This window comes from Neophocaena asiaeorientalis, unplaced genomic scaffold, assembly GCF_003031525.2.
Source record: "Neophocaena asiaeorientalis asiaeorientalis breed wild unplaced genomic scaffold, Neophocaena_asiaeorientalis_V1.1 scaffold114, whole genome shotgun sequence".
Classification (NCBI taxonomy): domain Eukaryota; kingdom Metazoa; phylum Chordata; class Mammalia; order Artiodactyla; family Phocoenidae; genus Neophocaena; species Neophocaena asiaeorientalis.
The window spans coordinates 9,574,021-9,589,834 of record NW_020173116.1 but is presented as its reverse complement, the minus strand read 5'-3'; the positions used below and the strand labels follow the sequence as shown (position 1 = coordinate 9,589,834).

The 15,814-nt window shown below is 39.3% G+C and overlaps 1 protein-coding gene across 4 annotated transcripts in view; it reads left to right on the top strand.

Moving 5' to 3' along the window:
- Window positions 1–15,814, top strand: part of REV1 (REV1 DNA directed polymerase) — a 73,626-nt gene that overhangs the window by 18,043 nt on the left and 39,769 nt on the right. For all 4 annotated transcript variants that reach the window (XR_003003095.1, XM_024743725.1, XM_024743723.1 and 1 more), the window contains one exon: window positions 9,391–9,559. Coding sequence is in view for 3 of the 4 variants with exons in the window: in XM_024743725.1 (XP_024599493.1) it covers window positions 9,391–9,559 (169 nt within the window). In the remaining variant the exon portion in view is untranslated. The remainder of the gene's footprint in view (window positions 1–9,390; window positions 9,560–15,814) is intronic.

Genomic DNA, 15,814 nt, shown 5'->3' with positions numbered 1-15,814 from the left:
AAAAAGATTCTTTGTGTGAGGGAGAAAAAAATGAATATTGTAGTAATCATTACCATGGTTGAGAATCTGGAATTCTAATTTACTTTCATCACTAATTTTTATGTGACTGTAAGACATTTTCTCTTTTGGACCTATTATCCTTTTCTTTAAGATAGAGTTAATTTTTATTCTTGTTACTGTTAGGGTTACATTGCAATTCTTTAAAGTTCCTTTTTTTTTTTCCTTTGTGGTACGCGGGCCTCTCACTGCTGTGGCCTCTCCCGTGGCGGAGCACAGGCTCCGGACGCGCAGGCTCAGCGGCCATGGCTCACGGGCCCAGCCGCTCCGCGGCATGTGGGATCTTCCCGGACCGGGGCACGAACCCTGTCCCCTGCATCGGCAGGCGGACTCTCAACCACTGTGCCACCAGGGAAGCCCTAAGTAAAGTTCCTTTATGTTGAATTTCATAGGGACGTGCAAGTTGTGGTGCTACAGTTTTTTAGAAAAATTTTCACTTTTAGTGACTACTTTATAGATAAAATAGAATCTGACAGTCTCTGTGATAAATCAGCATGAAAAGAATAGTGCGTTAGATGCAGTGAGACAAGTAGGGAATCCTGTGTTGTTGTTGGTTCTTACTCATGCTCCCCATAGACTTGAACTGATGTTCCAAGTCTTCTTAATTCCTTTAAAGCTCCTAGTTCTGCCATCTGAACTTCTCTTTGGTAACCCACATCCCTTCCAACACAATTAGCTTTGAACTTGAGTTTAGAGATAAGATTCCCCCATCTTCTGGCTACTCTGCCTCTGTTAACCCATTCTCTCATCTCTTTTTCTCCCAGACAGCATCTTTTCCTTTCGAAGGTTAATAACTTCTTTGCCTTCTATCTCATTTTTTTAATTAAAAAAAAATTTTGACTGTAGAACCACATGCAGAAAAAATAGAGACCATGAACCTTTGCCCAGTTTCCCCCAATGTAACATCTTGTAGAACGGGGGTCCCCAGCTTCCGGGGCCCCAGACCGATACCCGTCCACAGCCTGTTAGGAACCGGGCTGCACAGCAGGAGGTGAGTGGCTGGTGCGTGAGTGAAGCTTTGTCTGCCGCTCCCCATTGCTCACATTACCGCCCGGACCACCCCCCAGCCCACCCCTCCGTGGAAAAACCGTCTTCCACAAAACCAGTCCCTGATGCCAGAAAGGTTGGGGACCGCTGCTCTAGAAGGTGGTGCTGTATCAACCAGGAAACCGACATTGATACGGTCAAGACACAGAACCTTTTCACACAAGGATCCTTCCTGCCTCCCTTGTGGAGCCATACCGACTCCCTTCTGCTCTCAGCCTGGCAGCTACTAGTCTGGCCTCCATTCCTCTACTTTTTTCATTTCAAGAATGTTACGTAAATAGAAGATACAATATATAACCTTCTGGGATTGGCTTTTTTACTCAGCATAATACGCTGGAGAGTCATCCAAGTTGTTGTGTGTATCAGTAGTTTTTTCATTTTTATTCCATGGTATGGATGCTCCACAGTTGAACTGTTCACCCATTTAAGAACTTCTGGGTTATTTCCTCTTTTTGGCTGTGAACACGTGTGTACAGTTTTTTGTGTGAACATAAAGAGTGCAATTGCTGGGTTATATAGTAGTTGCATGTTTCGTTTTTTTCTAAGAAACTGCAAAACTGTTTCCCAGTGGCTGTACTATTTACATTCCCGCTAGCAATTTATGAGTGATCCACTTTCTGTGTCCTTGCTAGCATTTAGTGATTTTTATTTTAAAAATTTAATAGGTATGTAGTAATAATCTCTTTGTGGTTTTAATTTGTATTCCAGTCGCTCCACATCCCCACCAGCATTTTGTACAGACAGGTTGGGTTTTTTGTTTGTTTTAATTTAGGTATTCTAATACATGTGTAGTGGTATCTCCTGGCGGTTTTAATTTGCATTTGCCTGATGGCTAAAGATGTTGAATATCCTTTCCTGTATTTATTTGCCACCTGTAGATCCTCTTCAGTGAAATGTCTGTACATGTCCTTTGCCTGTTTTCCAATTGAATTGTTTGGTTTTTTACTGTTGAATTTCGAGAGTTCTTTATATAATTCTAGATACTACTCCTTGTCAGATGTGTGGTTTGCAGGTATTATCTCCCAGTCTGTGGTTTGTCTTTCACCCTCTTCACATGGTCTTTTGCAGAACAAAAGTTTTTAATTTTGTTGGGGTCCAGTTTATCAGTCTTTCCTTTTATGGATTGTACTTTCAAGTCAAAAGTCTTTGCTTAGTACTAGATCCCAAAGATTTTCTCCTATTTTTTATAAAAATTTTATAAGTTTAATTTTTAAGTTCATGGTCCATTTGAATATTTTTGTTTGTTGTTTGTGGCCTGTGGATATCCACTTGCTAGCACCATTTGTTGAGAAGGCCATTCTTCCTGCATTGGATTACTTGTGTACTTTGCCCAAAAATCAGTTGGACATATTTGGGTGGGTATATTTCTGGGTTCCATGTTCTATTCCATTGACACATGTGTCTGTCTTTTCACCAGTACCACATGGTCTTGATTACTGTACCTCTGTACTATATAGTAAGCCATAATACTGGGTACAGTGATCATTGCCATTTAATTCTTCTTTGGAAAGGTTGTTTTAGCTATTTTCTAGGACCTGTGCTTTTCCACATAAACTTTAGAAGAAGCTTTTCTGTGTCTACAAAATAGATACCTTGCTGAAATTTTGATAGGAATTAAATTAATCCTATATCTCAATTTAGGGAGAATTGACATCTTTACTCTGTTAAGTTTTCCAATCTTTGGACCTTTCATCCCATTTTACTCTGTGTTAATTAATTCAATGAATATATTTTGTATGCTGCTTGTGTGTTAGGTACTATGTTTGAACAGAGATGACAGTGATGGAGAATGTGGATTTTGTGACAAAGTAATCTCTGGGCATTAGACGTGAACAGAGCCAAGTGGGTGGCAACATAGAAGTAATTGCCTTTGAGGGTTAGAGTGATTACTTCATAGAAGAACTGACTTTTTGAACTGGTCTTGGATAAATAAGGTGTTTTTTAGACGAAAATGGGTAAGGGCATTCTTGTCCTAACCCTGACCTCCATTTTCACCTTTATATTCTCTCATTTTGGTCAGCAGGATTATTCTGATATTTGAGATTTGTCTTTGTACTTCCTCTTTCCTGTGCTGCTGTTTGTGCTCTTGCTTCCCTCACTTCTGTGAACTGGAGTCATATTCATGCATTAAGACCCAGTTAAATTAGATTTGCCTCCTTCCTTAAACTGGTCCACAGAATATACATTTCATAGCATTATTGCTAGAAACATTTACTTTTGACACCTGAGTTTTGTCTTGTATTGCCAGGTCTTACTTATGTGCTGAGTTTGGGGGAGTCCGAGAGCCCGTTGTGTGTGGTGCCGCTGGCCGGATGTGGATCAGAGAGAACACTGCGGGGCCTCCATTAGCTCCTCCTCCAGGGCTTCATCCCTCCGAGCTCTGTCAGATGTTGCCTTCTCCAGGAGACTTTCCCTGACCCAGCCTTATGTAAAATACATGTATCTTGCCCCGCAGTTGTTTTCTAATCCCTTATCCAGCTTCATTTCTCTTCATAGAATTTATTTTCTCCTGAACTCGTATTTATCTGGCTTACTTTCTGTCTGCTCAGTGAAATAAAAGTGCTGTGGAGCACAGCCGAGAGTGCCAGGGCCTAGAAGCTTGCCCGGCACATTGTAAGATTCTCAATAAATGTTAGTTGAGCCTACGAATGAATAGCAGAGTTCTGTGTTTGTACATTAAACACAAAATGTGTTTGATGTTTGACTGTTAAAATGTGTTCACTCATACGCTAATTCAACTTAGTTTTCTTAAATGGGTAGTTTTTTGTTGTGTTTTTTTTTGGTACGCGGGCTTCTCACGGTTGTGGCCTCTCCCGTTGCGGAGCACAGGCTCTGGACGCGCAGGCTCAGCGGCCATGGCTCACGGGCCCAGCCGCTCTGCGGTATGTGGGATCCTCCCGGACCGGGGCACGAACCCGTGTCCCCTGCATCCCCCTGCATCAGCAGGCAGACTCTCAGCCACTGCGCCACCAGGGAAGCCCAAATGGGTAGTTTTTAAATAAGAAATGGGCCACACTCTAGGCTTAACTGAATTGTAATCTCTGGGAAATAGGCCCTGGGCATGTTTATTTTGATGAAAGCTCTCCAGGTGAGCTAGTGCTTCAAATCTAGGGAGCTGTAATTGCTCTTCTGTGGAGTTGGATCAGGACAGTGAATATGGAAAGAGACGTTCTGGTAATTTTCTGCTTTTTTCAGTAGGTGGATAAGAGACCAGGTCTGGTGACTTTGGCACTGCTGAAGTTTGTGGAAAAGCAGGGCAGGCTTAGGTATGATTTGCAAAATGAAACAAGGGGATATACAAGTATAACAGACTTATATCTGAAGTGGTAGGGATTTGTTTGAAAACGTAACCTTAACATTGATAATTTTCTGAGCATGTGAATATGGTGATTTAGGAAAAGAGTCCATTTAATGCTCTAATCTAATTTTTTGAAATGGATACCTTCCAGGAATTATTTTCCACGAATATATACATAGCATCTCCTCCTGTTTCCTGTGAGACTGATGGTGTGAATCCAGGGATGTAGGAATTTAACCTCCTACATGGGAGAGACTTACTGTATTAATTTCTACCACCCCCTGTAATTTTGCCTGTGTCTGATAGGTATTTGCACCTGTTAGGTACTCAAAAATGTGTTCTTTAGGCTTTTGAGACGTTTCTTTGCTTTTTACTTGGTAGAGTGTATGTGGCTTTTAGTTGAATTTTGTAAGTCTGCTGTACTTAGGGAGGAGAGGAGAAAAGAGAGTAGGCATGGCTACTGGAGAAAGAGTGTCGGCCGGGGTCAGAAGACAAAGGGGTCTGCACAACAGCTCGGTGATTGTGTACAAGTCATCGAATTTTCCTCATCAGTGAACTGTGCTAAATTATCTAATTTATAGGATCGTGAGACTCAAATGAAATAATGAAAGATATTGACTACTGTAAGACCAAAGGAGGTATAAGCAGCCATTGGCTTACTTCTGTCTAGCATGTATGTGACACAGCCAAGATTTAATCAAGTTCTTTGGACATGCAGGATGAAACGGTACACATGATGACTGTTTTCTCAATAGAGATCTATCAAGGAAAGCTTTTGCACAAGATTTTAAAACTTTGTTTATAGAATGTGTTTTAACCAGATGAGCAAAACTCTTTTATAAGCTGTGTCCAGAGACGTCACAGTGGTCTTCAGTGGCTGTTCTGATGTTATGTGATGGCGTTTGCTGTGGTGGAATTTCACATGTGGAGCTTTAGGCCTAAATCGTGGTCCAGTGTTTAATATGTGCCTTTTACCTTTTCTGTGCTTGCCTGTCTCTTACTTTCTGTGGTTGGTTTTAGTTAATGCTAAAATTTGATTGCATACAGAATATTCTCGAAGAATGTTCTGTAAAATTAGCAGTAGGAGTATTATGGACCATGAGTGTTAGAGATTTGCAAAGCTTTCTTTCCAAGATACCTGTAAGTTTTAAAAATTGCACAGTCCTATTCAGTAAGAAATACAGTTTAAGTAAAACTTATTTTCTTGTTGATCCATGTTCTTTGATGTATCTTGTGTTTTGTCAAGAAAGGATACATGTAACATAGAAAAGAAAGGTGTATGTGTTGTTCAACCTATAAGATGCGTTTTAGAACCTGTTTTTAGATCTATTAAAACTTGAAAATGTTGCCGTGTTACAGTCCTCTTTTGTCTGAAGTTGGTCTCCTTTGTAAAAACCTCATTCAGGATGCTGAGGAGCTAAGAATTTTGGTTTAAAAGGATGTTCCATTGGGATTTTGATTTGTGTTTCTCTCATGATTAGTAATGTTGAGCATCTTTATTTTTTTATTTTATTTTATTTTTTTGCGGTACGTGGGCCTCTAACTGTTGTGGCCTCTCCCGCTGCGGAGCACAGGCTCCAGACGCACAGGCTCAGCAGCCATGACTCATGGGCCCAGCCGCTCCGCGGCATGTGGGATCTTCCCGGAGCGGGGCACGAACCCGTGTCCCCTGCATCGGCAGGCGGACTCTCGACCACTGCGCCACCAGGGAAGCCCTCTCTCTTTTATTCTTGTTGAGTCTGGCTAGAGGTTTATCAGTTTTGTTTATCAGCAAATGCTTTAATCTTAGGGAGAGAAAGAAAGTAAACTGTAGATTCCTGACTGGCCAGATGGTCAGTTTCCACTATTGTATGTGAAGTCATTATGATGCTCTAGTTTAGTTTTCGTGATCCCTAGCCCCTGAAAACCTTCAATTATGAATTTTGAATTAATTTTGTTTGAAAGTTGTTTTCATTTCTCTTTCCAGTGCGCTATCCAATTTGGTAGCCACTAGCCATGTGTGTTAATAAGCATTTGAAATATGACTAGTCTAAATAGAGGTGTGTTGTAAATGCAAAATATATACTGTATTCTGGAGACTAAGTATGAGAAAAAGAGTGTGAGATATCCCAATTTTATATATTGATTACATGCTGAAATGATAATATTTTGGATTTATTGAGTTAAATAAAAACATTAAAATTAATTTTTTACTATTTTTAATGAGGCAATTAGAAAAACTTATATATGTGGCTTGCATATGTGGTTAACATATTTTTACTGAGCATCTCCAGTAGGTGCGGTCAGTAACAACAGATGAATTCTACGCTGTAAGCATTTAACAAGAAGTAATCAAACCTGGCACGTCTGTATGTGCTTTGTTAGCTTGCTTGCTTCTTCAGTTTGTAAATATATTTTATTGAAGTATAGTTGATTTACAATGTTGTTTTAATTTTTCCTATACAGCAAAGTGACTCCGTTATATATATTTTCTTCCATTTTGGTTTATCACAGCATATTGAATACAGTTTCTTGTGCTATATAGTAGGACCTTGTTGTTTATTCATCCTATATATACTGGTTTGCAATTGCAAGCTCCCAATCTTTCCTTCCCCAACCCCCCTCCCCCTTGGCAACAACAAGTCTGTTCTCTGTGTCTGTGAGTTTGTTCCTGTTTTTAAGATGTGTTCATTTGTGTTGTGTTTTAAATTCCACATAAAGTGATATTATATGATATTTATCTTTCTCTTTCTGATTTACTTTGCTTAGTACGATAATCTCTAGGTCCATCCATGCTGCTGCAAGTGGCATTATTTTGTTCTTTTTTATGGTTGAGTAATATTCCCCTGTGTGTGTGTGTGTGTGTGTGTGTGTGTGTGTGTGTGTGTGTGTGTTTGTATACCACATCTCTTTATCCATTCCTCTGTTGATGGACATTTAGGTTGTTTCCATGTCTTGGCTTTGTAAATAGTGCTGCTGTGAACATAGGGGTGCATGTATCTTTTTGAATTATAGTTTTGTCTGGGTATGTGCCCAGGAGTGGGATTGCTGGATCATATGGCAACTCTATGTTTAGTTTTTTGAGGAACCTCCATACTGTTCTCCGTAGCGGCTACACCAATTTACATTCCCACCAACAGTGTAAGAGGGTTCTCTTTTCTCCACATCCTCTCCAACATTTATTGTTTGTAGATTTTCTGACGATGGCCATTCTGACTGGTGTGAGGTGGTACCTCATGGTAGTTTTGATTTTCATTTCATTTCTCTAATAATTAGTGATGATGAGCATCTTTTCATGTGTCTGTTGGCCATCTCTATGTCTTCTTTGGAGAAATGAAAACTACAGGCCAATGTCTTTAATGAATATAGATGCAGAAATTCTCAACAAAATATTAGCAGACCGAATCCAACAACACAACAGATCATATACCATGACCAAGTTGGATTCATCACAGCGTCACAAGGATGGTTCACCATACACAAATCAGTCAGTCAGTGTGATACACCCCATTAACAAAAGAAAAGTCAAAAACCACGTGAGCATCTCAATAGATGCAGAAAAAGTGTTCGATAAAATTCAACATCTGTTCATGATAAAAACTCTTACCAAAATCGGTATAGAGGGAACGTATTTCTTCTTCTAAAGACCAAAACTCACTGAATTAGATAGTTATTATAATAAAAGTACTTATTTAAATACTTGGTCCTGTATCATTTGTGTTTAAAGAAAATCTGTTGCTTGAATAACAAAGTAGATACACAAGTCTCCTGTGGAGGCCACCCCCAGCCTCACCCCCAGGTACAGCTGTTGCTAGGAGAAGTGTGGTACAGAGTTTCCCTTAGATTAATAGGTGAAAGAAATAGAGAAGCTATTGAAAATAATTAGTTTCATGTGATACTAGTAATGCCTGTCATAACGTAACTTTAGTGAGTCAGACATTTTTTTATAGGAAAGCATAAACCACATTGATTCTTGGTTAAGATATTTTTCTATAGTTTTATTAAGAATAAAATAATCTGAAACAAAATTGGGGGAAAAAACAGTGCTTCTTGGTCTGCAATTCTTATTTTGTTTTGGTTAACTTTATTTTTTGGCTTTGATACAAGTTCGTATTAGGAAACGGAGTAAAATTTTTTTAACTTTTCTTATATTTTTTATTTTATTTATTTAAAAAAATTTTTTTAAGCCAATCATCTTTTTACACATTTTGAAAGAAACATTTATTTATTTGTTTGTTTGTTTGTTTGTTTATGGCTGTGTTGGGTCTTTGTTGCTGCATGCGGGCTTTCTCTGGTTGCAGCGAGAGGGGGCTACTCTTCATTGCGGTGTGTGGGCTTCTCATTGCGGTGGCTTCTCTTGTGTGGAGCACGGGCTCTAGGTGTGTGGGCTTCAGTAGTTGTGGCACGCGGGCTCTAGAGCACAGGCTCAGTAGTTGTGGCGCACGGGCTTAGTTGCTCTGCGGCATGTGGGATCTTCCCAGACCAGGGCTCGAACCCGTGTCCCCTGCATTGACAGGCAGATTCTTAACAACTGTGCCACCAGGGAAGCCCTTATATTTTTTAAATAAAAGTTTAAGTTATTAAGCTTCACAGGAGTAAAGTCTAATAAGCTCTACAGTAAGTGTGCTCATAGTAAGTATTTTTAAACATAAGATAAAAATGTCAAGGTCAATATAGCTAAATGTGGTTGAAATTTTTTAAATATTTGCTCTCATCAGTATTTAATTCATTACTCGAGGTGCCTATCTGCTTTTCTGGGCATTGCTTGGCAGTAGATGTTTTTGTGTTGGTTGACTGTGCCTTTAGCAGCCAGGATAGTCGGATGTGCTAAGGCAAAATAGCTCTATCACTTTGTGATTTTCCTCCCAACTTTGCTTACTGGCAACACAGCCAAGGAGAAGGTGTACCAGTGATACGTTCTTTAAATCATCCTGTTTAAGGGATCGTTCAGCTAGGGCTCTACTTTCTTAATGTAAAACTTTTAACATGTTTTATTATTAATTTTACAGATCCATCTGCTGAGGAATTGAGAAAGCTAATGATGTTGCATGGAGGCCAATATCATGTGTATTATTCCAGATCCAAAACAACACACATCATTGCCACAAATCTTCCTAATGCCAAAATTAAAGAGTTAAAGGGAGAAAAAGTAATTCGACCAGAATGGATTGTGGAAAGGTAAGTTTAATTTTTAATTAAATTAATGAGTTTTAAAAATTGGAATACTTTTTCTGTTATAAACCCTTATCTAACTTGTATTGCCTCTTAAGGGTGGAGAGTAATCCATGTCTTAAGAAACACCACTGTGCTCCTTAGCCTCGCGTGATGATTCGGGTGGCCTGGGGTTTGACGTTAGTGTTCTTGCAACGTCAGCTCCCAGGAATTAAGGGAGATGACTCAAGTGAGTGGCAGGAAGCAGCGATGGGAGGGGTTGACAAAGCATGCTGTTCACTCAGCAAATATTTGTGCACCTGTTATGAGTAGGCAGTGTTCTGTGTACTTGGGAAATACATCAGTGAGCAAAACAGAGTCCCTCCCCTATCTCTTGGAGCTTACATTTTATAAGGGGAAACAGATAATAAACAGTATATGAGTAAATTTATGTCATATGTTAAAAGTCAGTACATGCTATGGGGGAAGAAGGAAGATCAGGGTAACGTGCACCCGGAATACTAGGAGTGGGCGGCAGTTTGCAGTATTATTAGTACCTGCTTTTCAGTTAGTGTGGCTCCTTGGCTGTTGGTTTGGAATTGGTGTGTTGTAAATCAGTGCTGGCCATTCATACTAACTTCCTAAGGTTAAATATGTCATCTAGAACCTTGGTGATGAGCCAGAACTTGAGTGATTCATATATAATACATATGAGTGATTGCTAGATTTATGAAAGTTAAAATCATAATTTTATGAATAGATTGTAATCAGTATATGAGAGAATGGTCAGACTGTATAATGGTGTGTTAATGAAACAAACTTAGAAATTATGTTTTTTTAAGTCAACTGCCGAGCTTTTTTCTTATCCTATATTTCATTAATTCTGACACCTTCCATTAATTTATTCAGTAGATTTCGAATTGTTAGGTTTCGGGACTTCCCTGGCGGTCCAGTGGTTAAGATTCCATGCTCCCAGTGCAGGGAGTGTGGTTCCGATCCCTGGTTGGGGAACTAAGAACCCACATGCCACGTGGCACGACCAAAAATTTTTTTAAAAACTAATTAGAATTGTTCTGTTCCTCTGTATAGCAGACATAGCATAGACTCGTGAGAGGCAACGTATTATAGTGGAAAGGCTGTGCTTGGGCTCTGGAGACATACCTGGGTTCACATCCCAACTCAGCAATTCAGGGTCCCTGTGATCTTGTGTAATGGGAATAGTTACGCAGCCATTCTGAACCTTGTTTCCTCATTTGTAAAAGAAGGCTGCTGTCTACCCGCTGTGGTTATGTGACAACTAGGAATAATTTGTGCAAACTACCTAGCACAATGCCTTGTACATTGTAGAGGCATAAGATGTAAGAAGCTACTGTTGTTATTTTATTTTTATTCTATAAACATCACCGAGTATCAGAAAATAAATTCCAAAAGGTCAAAGTGCATTTGTCTTCCGGAAAGCCAAATATTCTTATAGATTAGGGTTTTTTAAGCCTTGGCAGATTAAGTTGAAGGTCCATCCCTAGAACATCTTTGTGCTATGTTCCCAGGACCCAGCCACTGTCCATTCATTATATAGGATTAATGAACCTAGCTTTTAGCTGTGTGTCTTCTTAAAAGTAAATTGTGAAGTTTTCAGTATAAGAAGTTAGTATCATTCCAGAGTGTAACTGTGTGTTGTCACTTAAAGACGATCCTTTCATTGTGCCGGGGCAAGGATTTTGATCTGGGGATATTACTTTGGCTTTGGAGGGGGTGGGGGAGATCCATGGGTAAGGAAAGCGGTGGTGAAAAGAGCTCTTGCTGGGTGGGACTTGACTTGCTTAGAAAATGGTGGTCTTCATTACAGCTCTTTCTTTTTACCTGCTCTTCTTTCTTGTGCTGAATGCTGCTAGACAGATAATACAATAAAAAATGCACCTGAGACAGTTACAAGTTATAAAATACACCTTAATGGATTTTATTTTAGTTTGAAGTCAGGCTTAATTATCTGTTTTTAAGTAACTGAAGTGACTTTGTTTTTTTCTTTTTTTTTTGCGGTACGCGGGCCTCTCACCATTGCGGCCTCTCCCATTGCGGAGCACAGGCTCCGGACGCGCAAGGTCAGCGGCCATGGCTCACGGGCCTAGCCGCTCTGCAGCATGTGGGATCTTCCCGGACCGGGGCACGAACCCGCGTCCCCTGCATCGGCAGGCGGACTCTCAACCACTGTGCCACCAGGGAAGCCCCTGAAGTGACTTTGGAATCATGGTTATGTGGCTTATTTGCTTTATGTTGTATATGAGAAGGCAGGGCTAATGCGGTTAACTGATTTGCCCAAGAATTCAGAACCCAGATTTTCTGACTCGTATTTGGGTCTGCTCTTTGCCATTTAATTAAATTGTTATAGGTGAGTTGGCCCATGTGGAAATGGTTCAGTCTGGGCTGTACCCTAATATATGAAATAAATGCCCTGTGTCTACGATGTCATAAGCATGGGCTCCTCCACGTTAAATCACAGTGCTGTTTTCTTTCACACTCTAATCCCAGTCTTCTTCATCTTTTCTCCTTCTCAGCAGTGTTTTAATGAGATTTTATTATACTTAAAAATTTGAACATTATATTAGCCGTTTAATGGATCATACATGATATTCTCTTCTATAATTAGTTTTCCTGTTTTTAGTTTGAGCAGTTTGAAAAGTGACTACCACTTATAAGTGTGCAGGATGATTGCTTTGCTTTGATTAGAATTCCCTGGTGTCTGTGTAGGTGCCATTAAACCTGAGTTAATATAGGCATGATTATGGGGTCATGACTTCTGAGAGGCAGGGGAGTCCTTTAATGAGAAGCCTGTGTGCGTTAGTTTAAGGTCTGAGATTATGTTACTGAAGGCTTTGCTTTGTAAATCTTATGTTTGTATATAGTACAGTATAGTAGAAGTTAGTGATTTTCACATTTTTCTCTTAATCCTTTTCTTCAGACAATTTTACACTGAAATTTGAAGTGTGAAGTAGTTATAGAAGCTGCTGTGGTTCACCTCACTGCCTCATCGGGCCCGAGCACAGTTGAAAACATGGTCCTAAGTTATTCCGAGTCCATTTTGTTCTTGTTGTTCATTTTGTGTTGAGTCTTCAGTGGCGTGGGAACCTGCCTCCTCTGGTTGGATTCTCACGGGCTCTGCTGTGAGATGAGAGGGTCCAGTTGTTGCCAGCTCGGTTCTTCTCGTGGGGTGTGACTGGCTCCCAGTCAGTGTGTCCTTTCTTTCTAAGCTCCCACCTGTAACGTGAGCACGTTTGTCACACACTTGTGATGCTCTGAAGATCTCATACTTCTTATGGACTGAAACTTTGTTTCTAATTACACTCAGTGTCAATATTAGTGCTTACTCAACTCAAAAGTTGGTTGCAATTTTATCTCATGATTTTTTTCATTCCCCTTATGTTTTTTTTGTGTCTTGCCTCAGTTTATTCTTTGTAGAAAATGTGTGTGATTCTAGTTTCTGGTATAGATTTGACTTAAAATTAATCTTGAGTCGTTTACTTTTTTCTCTCACAGCACTACAGAATTCTCAAATTATTTTTACTTGGCCAATTAACCAGTACACATTTCAGTCTCCCCGCCACCCCATGACTTGTTGTAGGTAATATTTATTAGAAAATAGAGTCTTGGTCTTCAGGAGCTAAAGAATGAATATGAATAGCTTAACTCTCTCAGTATCTGTAGTAAAAATTAAAAAGCAATCTGGACCCTGAAGGATAAAGGGCAAAAAGTTATATACATATGTTCATAGCTGTTATTTCCTTTTCTGAGCTTGTGGGATCGTGGTGAGTGGTTGGAAAGTTTGGGTAATGGGAGAGGTGGTGGCAAAGCGAATTTTAATTTTGAATGCGTAAAGAATAATGTTTGCTTAATGGTAGAATAATAGGCAAAAACAGCTCAGTTTGTCCTTAGCACATGATTAGATCCTTTCTTGCCTTAAGTCCACTTTTGAATGAGGAAGAAGGATAGATGCGTGAATGGATGGGCAGATGGGTATACAGTGTCAGATATGGTTTTTCTAATAGAGAACGACTGGGATGTTGACTGGAACCATACAAACATTTGATGTGCAGAATTGCTTCATCTAAAGAAGATGCTATTTCTACAGTTACAATAAAAAGTTTGGAATAGAAATTTAGTGACTTTTCTTGTATCTTAATTTTTGCAAAATCTCCCAGATTCTGGTTATTACTGGCAGTGTAAATTCATTTTCAGCATAGGAAATAGGAAATGATTTAAAGAACAGAGTTCTGCTGTAGATAACTTTACTGGGGCTATAGGACCAACCAAGAGTTAAAACTCCTCAAAGGAAGTGACTATCTCACATGCGATGAGTATGTGCCTGATACGTTGTACAGAATGTAAGCTCTTTCATATATATCAGAATCTGCTTTGAGTGTACATGGGAAGAAAGCTCAGTATATAAAGAAACCATGTAGTAATATATTTTGGTAAAGTGAAGCTCCATTTGGTTTTGAAATATGGGTTTTGATGTTCGGCTCTGGTTTTTTTTTTTTTTTTGTAAGAAGAATGGTAGAAAATATAGAATACAGCTCCTTTGTGCTTAGGATAAACAGTGAAATTAGAAAACGTTAGAAATGAATCCCTGAGAGACTTTGTAAAAGAAGATCTTTTAAAAATATACCGTCAGATAATGTTTCTCTCCATATGTCTATAGATAGATAAATGGATAAGCAGGGATAATTAAGAATGTACACAGATGTATAGTGGTTTGGGCTTGAAATTAAAAGAATTTCTTGTCTAACGTTACTATAGTGCACTGGGCTTTAGTTTCTTTTACTGGGCATCTCAGGATGTCTGATTAGAGACTGCAGTATTTAAATTGGCTCTCATTTTATATCAGTCTCCACGGACTTAGTTATGTAAGCCTTAAGTTCTGGGTGACTGTTGTTAGGAGTCGGGTACGGTCAGTTTAGAGAGCACCTGCAGCGTCTGGGTCACCCAGCAAGCTGTCAGTAGGATGGGGGAAGCCAGCATGATAATGGGGCGTGTCCTGGCTTCATTGCACGTTGGTCTTACTTCAGATGTGCAGCTGACATATTGAGCACAGTTTCAGTCTCCACTAAGCCCTTAGTTACAGCTGTGCTGTGTGTCATGAAGGAGGCAGAAGGCTAAGGTTAGGGGTAAGTCCCTCTGCTTCTGAGGGTGGGAGAGCAGGCAAGATAGGTAATAACTAAGAAGACAAAGGTCCATAGCCAGGCAGTTAAGACCAGTTGCTAAAGGAAGTGAAGTTAGTTTGATAAAAGAATAAAGTAAAATTCACTGTGCTGTACACCTGAAACTAACACAACATTGTGTGTAAATCAACTGCACTCCAATAAAAATTTTTTAAAAAGAATAAATAAATTAATAGATGGTCTAATTTTAGGATTTTAGTTCTAGTGTTTGAATGTAATCTGTAATCTTGATAAAACTAACTTTTAGCCTGATGGTAAATTTATTTAGGTAAATGAAAATTGAAGTGTGTTGTCACTAGTATGTTCTCAACTGTCATAAATTAGTAGTTTAGCATATTTAGTAATTCCACCTAAAGTTGAAGGCAGTTTAGGTGGGATTGTATATTGATATAATTACATAAAGGACATAGTCTATAATATGGTATAGTTTCATTTTTAGGGTATATCATCAGTATGTTTTTCTGTATTCACAATTGTTGACTTAATATTTTAAATTGGTTTTGTTTGTTTTAAGCCAGTTCAGTCTTTTTTTTTTTTTTGCGGTATACGGGCCTCTCACTGTTGTGGCCTCTCCCATTGCGGAGCACAGGCTCAGCGGCCATGGCTCACGGGCCCAGCCACTCTGCGGCATGTGGGATCTTCCCGGACCGGGGCACGAACCCATGTCCCCTGCATCGGCAGGCAGACTCTCAACCCCTGCGCCACCAGGGAAGCCCCTGGTCTTTTTTTTTTTTAAGTTCTGTGGAGTGTGCTTTGAGAAAATAAAAATGTCAAAACTCTTGGATTTGTCAGATAATAAGAAAAGTATTTTACTGTATTATTTTTCTTCTAAATAATTAAAGGATGGCTTTCTTAATATATATTTTAGGTTTAAAGCCACACATGTGCTTTGAAATATTTCCTGATACTTAAGGAGCCTGTTTTAAAATTTGGATGTTAGCCTAAGCATATTAGTTGGCTGTTTTAAAATTTGAGTTGAAAATGGTATTTTTAAAGATACAGTAACCGTATGTGTAACTCAGTTTATTAGAAAGCAAAACTCAGTTGAATCAAGTCAGTTTTAGTTCTG